Source organism: Entelurus aequoreus, linkage group LG01, assembly GCF_033978785.1.
Source record: "Entelurus aequoreus isolate RoL-2023_Sb linkage group LG01, RoL_Eaeq_v1.1, whole genome shotgun sequence".
NCBI lineage: Eukaryota > Metazoa > Chordata > Actinopteri > Syngnathiformes > Syngnathidae > Entelurus > Entelurus aequoreus.
In genome coordinates, this window is record NC_084731.1 from 17,326,026 (window position 1) to 17,332,390 (window position 6,365).

The window sequence follows — 6,365 nt, forward strand, 5'->3', positions numbered from 1 at the left end:
AACCACGTGCACATGGACAACATGCATTTAATCTGATCATCATTCGGATTAGAATGTTACTGTGCACATGGACCCTGAAAAAAATCATATGATTATGAGGTGCATTTTCATGCACCGCACCTTAAATCGGAATACTTTACTTTGGACATGCTCAGAACCTAACTTAGACAGAAAGGTGTTATTATTTGTGCTATGGTGCCATCTTTTGGACGAGTTTGCTCACTGCAGGTGCTGAAGAAGCAGTAGACCGTTATCAAACATGGCTTTGTGCATTTCTGCTTGTCCGACGGTATCACCGTATTTATTTATCATATTTTCCTTATGTTCACTACTTTTGTTTTACCTCTCTTTTTGAAATGTATGCATTTGCAGTAGCTGTAATGTCGTGAATAAAACAGCTCGTTAAGACGACACCTGGATCCCTTCTTTTATGGTTACATCGACATATGACACTCCATACCATACTTCTGTTTTTGCTCGTCTCGTTTTAAAGCAACAAACTCAACAGCATATAACACTACTTCTGAACATGTTGAATGGGGGGATACGGCAGCAAGACAATCGATTCATTCCGACACTATTAAATTTAGTCCCCCTACACCACAGCTGACATCAAAGACATGCCGAGTAAGGATAATTCTAACCCGAATTTCACACACAGCCACATGCACATGGACAACATGCATTTAATCTGATCATCATTCGGATTAGAATGTTACTGTGCACATGGACCCTGAAAAAAATCATCTGATTATGAGGTGCATTGTCATGCACCGCACCTTAAATCGGAATACTTTACTTTGGACATGCTCAAAACCTAACTTAGACAGAAAGGTGTTATTATTTGTGATATGGTGCCATCTTATGGACGAGTTTGCTCACTGCAGGTGCTGAAGAAGCAGTAGACCGTTATCAAACATGGCTTTGTGCATTTCTGCTTGTCCGACGGTATCACCGTATTTATTTATCATATTTTCCTTATGTTCACTACTTTTGTTTTACCTCTCTTTTTGAAATGTATGCATTTGGAATAGCTGTAATGTCGTGAATAAAACAGCTCGTTAAGACGACACCTGGATCCCTTCTTTTATGGTTACATCGACATATGACACTCCATACCATTCTTCTGTTTTTGCTCGTCTCGTTTTAAAGCAACAAACTCAACAGCATATAACACTACTTCTGAACATGTTGAATGGGGGGATACGGCAGCAAGACAATCGATTCATTCCGACACTATTAAATTTAGTCCCCCTACACCACAGCTGACATCAAAGACATGCGAAGTAAGGATAATTCTAACCCGAATTTCACACACAGCCACGTGCACATGGACAACATGCATTTAATCTGATCATCATTCGGATTAGAATGTTACTGTGCACATGGACCCTGAAAAAAATCATATGATTATGAGGTGCATTTTCATGCACCGCACCTTAAATCGGAATACTTTACTTTGGACATGCTCAGAACCTAACTTAGACAGAAAGGTGTTATTATTTGTGATATGGTGCCATCTTATGGACGAGTTTGCTCACTGCAGGTGCTGAAGAAGGAGTAGACCGTTATCAAACATGGCTTTGTGCATTTCTGCTTGTCCGACAGTATCACCGTATTTATTTATAATATTTTCCTTATGTTCACTACTTTTGTTTTACCTCTCTTTTTGAAATGTATGCATTTGCAGTAGCTGTAATGTCGTGAATAAAACAGCTCGTTAAGACGACACCTGGATCCCTTCTTTTATGGTTACATCGACATATGTCATTCCATACCATACTTCTGTTTTTGCTCGTCTCGTTTTAAAGCAACAAACTCAACAGCATATAACACTACTTCTGAACATGTTGAATGGGGGATACGGCAGCAAGACAATCGATTCATTCCGACACTATTAAATTTAGTCCCCCTACACCACAGCTGACATCAAAGACATGCGGAGTAAGGATAATTATAACCCGAATTTCACACACAGCCACGTGCACATGGACAACATGCATTTAATCTGATCATCATTCAGATTAGAATGTTACTGTGCACATGGACCCTGAAAAAAATCATATGATTACGAGGTGCATTTTCATGCACCGCACCTTAAGTCGGAATACTTTACTTTGGACATGCTCAGAACCTAACTTAGACAGATAGGTGTTATTATTTGTGCTATGGTGCCATCTTATGGACGAGTTTGCTCACTGCAGATGCTGAAGAAGCAGTAGACCGTTATCAAACATGGCTTTGTGCATTTCTGCTTGTCCGACGGTATCACCGTATTTATTTATCATATTTTCCTTATGTTCACTACTTTTGTTTTACCTCTTTTTGAAATGTATGCATTTGCAGTAGCTGTAATGTCGTGAATAAAACAGCTCGTTAAGACGACACCTGGATCCCTTCTTTTATGGTTACATCGACATATGACACTCCATACCATACTTCTGTTTTTGCTCGTCTCGTTTTAAAGCAACAAACTCAACAGCATATAACACTACTTCTGAACATGTTGAATGGGGGATACGGCAGCAAGACAATCGATTCATTCCGACACTATTCAATTTAGTCCCCCTACACCACAGCTGACATCAAAGACATGCGGAGTAAGGATAATTCTAACCCGAATTTCACACACAGCCACGTGCACATGGACAACATGCATTTAATCTGATCATCATTCAGATTAGAATGTTACTGTGCACATGGACCCTGAAAAAAATCATATGATTACGAGGTGCATTTTCATGCACCGCACCTTAAATCGGAATACTTTACTTTGGACATGCTCAGAACCTAACTTAGACAGATAGGTGTTATTATTTGTGCTATGGTGCCATCTTATGGACGAGTTTGCTCACTGCAGATGCTGAAGAAGCAGTAGACCGTTATCAAACATGGCTTTGTGCATTTCTGCTTGTCCGACGGTATCACCGTATTTATTTATCATATTTTCCTTATGTTCACTACTTTTGTTTTACCTCTCTTTTTGAAATGTATGCATTTGGAATAGCTGTAATGTCGTGAATAAAACAGCTCGTTAAGACGACACCTGGATCCCTTCTTTTACTGTTACATCGACATATGACACTCCATACCATACTTCTGTTTTTGCTCGTCTCGTTTTAAAGCAACAAACTCAAGACCATACAACACTACTTCTGTACATGTTGAATGGGGGGGATACGGCAGCAAAACAATCAGTTCATTCCGACACTATTAAATTGAGTCCCCCTCCACCACAGCTGACATCAAAGACATGCACAGTAAGGATCATTCTAACCCGAATTTCGGAAGATGTGTCCGTTTCTGCATAAACCACCTGTCTCAATCGGAATGAAATTTTGATCCCAACGTGTGTGATCGGGTCAGAATATTCCGAATGGTGTGTTTACCTGAAGCATTCTTATTCCGGTTAGGCTTTTAATCCGATTAAATGTGTCCATGTGCACACAGCTAGTGAAATATGGACGGACAAGAATTTGTTTTACCCACAGACAAATCATAATATGGACGGGACAATATGGCGGCTCTGATTACACACACACACATTAGACACACACATTAGTGCACAAACACGTGAATTGATTGCAGACGCACAGATTCAGATACACGTTTGCAAATAATTTTGCTGCAATAATACATATTATTGGGAAGCAGCACTTCATGAGGATTTCTCTTGCAGGGTCAAAGGTTCAGTGCTTCAACAAAGTGCCAAACACACCACAATTGTTCCTACCTTCCATTGCATCACAACTGCTGTAGGACCGCTGCTGGGTGTCTGGTTCCTCTGCACAAGTCTGTATCAGTAAAGTGTTTTTTTCTCAGCAGGTAAAGACTCAGAATGCATATCATAATAGCAGTTGACAAATTTCACATTGATGTGGTTTGACAACATTGTGAATGCTTTTACCTTGAACCTCAAAGTAGTGAAGTCATCGGAGTAGAGGCCCTTCATAGAACCTTTTCTTTCAGGGGGTAGCGGGTGCCTGTGACTTCCCACTGATTGTCTGCGTTCTGGAGAACTCTGGGCTGATTGGGGCACAGACGCCCCAAAACCAGGTAGATCGTCATCCTCCATCTCGAGATTTAATATAAAAACCTGGAGTGTAGACAAGGAAGGAAATAATAGAATAGTTACATCTAACACAGGGGAACAAAATTCAAAGCACACTTTAAATCGCGGGTCGAACAAGGTTAATTAAACATTTTAAGGGGAGACACAGTGGGTTACTGCCGATTTGGGTAATTTTAATTAAATGATTGTTGATCGACCAGCTCATTGTCATCCTTTCAACATTCAGGCAAAAGCTACAATATCTTTATATGTGCACGAAAAACATCAGATGTCGTGGACAGGGACAATTCCCTTAATTCTGCAGAATCCAAAAGAGTTGGCAAGTCTGAGCATCTTTAATGCGCTACTTTGTACAGACAGGGTTGAATAGATAACTGCTGTTATTTTTATTTGTGTACAATTAAATGATTGCTACTTTTAGTAGTAATGTGACACCCTCAGTAGGGCTGTGCGAGTTTGGCCAAAAATAAAATCCAGATTTATTTTTCTGAAGATGTGATTTTCGATTACAATTTTGATTTTTTTGGTTAAAAACTACAATAGGTACGTATATATATATATATATATATATATATATATATATATATATATATATATATATATATATATATATATATATATATATATATATATATATATATATATATATATATATATATATACATATATATATATATATATATATATATATATATATATATATATATATATATATATATATATATATATATATATACATACATATATTTTAACTAGACAACTATTGTGTAATTTTTTATTTTATTTGCATCGACATTTCAGCTTTTTCATTATGCCTTTTTGCTCTATTTTTCATTTTTGTTGATATTATTTCTACAATGTGCTATGCTGGTGCATAATAAAGCTGCATCCCACAAATTAAAGATTAAGATTAAAGTACCAATGATTGTCACACACACACACTAGATGTGGTGAAATTTGTCATCTGCATTTGTCCCATCCCCTTGGGGAGCAGTGGGCAGCAGCGGCGCCGCGCCCGGGAATCATTTTGGTGATTTAACCCCCAACTCCAACCCTTTGTTGCTGAGTGCCAAACAGGGAGGTTATGGGTCCCATTTTTATAGTCTTTGGTATGACTCGGCTGGGATTTGAACTCCAATGGCCCCTGTTCCATACTTAAACATCACTGCTTTGCATATTTCACCAGGAGAAAAAAGTTGCCAAACGACAGAAGCTTTGTCTTCAAGTTCCGAGCACCTATGGTTTCTGTCAAAACCCTGTTTTTTATGGAAATTAGACTAACTTTATTGATCCACAGGGGAAATGGTTCTATAACATCCATCCATCTATCCATACACACACATATATATACATATACACACACACATATATATACATACACACACACACACACACACACACACACACACATATATATATATATATATTATATATATATATATATATATATATATATATATATATATATATATATATATATATATATATATATATATATATATATATATATATATATATATATATATATATATATATATATATATATATATATATATAAAACAAAAATATTTAATATTTCCCCCCAAAAAATTGTCAAAGTGGAATATTTGATAAGAAGTAATTGAAGCCTTTAAACAGGTCAAATAATTCATAACAACATTGACTTTGATTCATTATTATTTTTTAGGGAAATAAATCCCACTAAAATTCCCAAAGATCCAAAAGGGCCCTCCACTCACAAATGTGTTCAAAATAAGTCACAAATATTTTCATTACTTTCAACACTTAAGTATCGACATCAACTTTATATTCATCCATTCACTATAAGTTTAATATATATTTTTCACTTTTTTTGGTATATTTGACATCCTTTTTATCAAGGAAAAACGTAGTTCTGTATATGGTAAACACACACCATGGGCAATAGTTTTCCCCCAAATAACATTTCAAAGTGGAATTTTTGATGTGAAATATTTGGAACCTTGAATAGGTCAAAAATTCAAAACAACACTGATTTTGAGTCATTACATCATTACTTTTTGAGCAATAACAGCTTTGTGCTATTGGGGTGACCATTGCAACTTTTTATTGTTACATTTCACTTGTATGCTCTTTTAGTCTTTGTTCTTTTTTTTATAGTATTTTTAGAATGTGCCGTTAAAAATTTAGCACAAATGGCTATAGCTCAGTGATTCTCAAACTGCGGGTACGCGGGCTCCATCAGGTTGTACGCCAAATAATCACTTAATTACATTTTGCAATGACCTGACTAGAGTCGTTATCAAAGGTTCAT

At 36.6% G+C, this 6,365-nt stretch overlaps 1 protein-coding gene across 1 annotated transcript in view; it reads right to left on the reverse strand.

The window, feature by feature from the left end:
* Nucleotides 1–3,985, reverse strand: part of dnah1 (dynein, axonemal, heavy chain 1) — a 137,720-nt gene extending 133,735 nt beyond the window's left edge. The window contains 2 exon segments of the mRNA XM_062044902.1: nucleotides 3,734–3,794; nucleotides 3,908–3,985. Of these exon segments, the coding sequence (XP_061900886.1) occupies nucleotides 3,734–3,794; nucleotides 3,908–3,952 (106 nt within the window). The 5' untranslated portion in view covers nucleotides 3,953–3,985.
* Nucleotides 3,986–6,365: the final 2,380 nt, after the last annotated feature.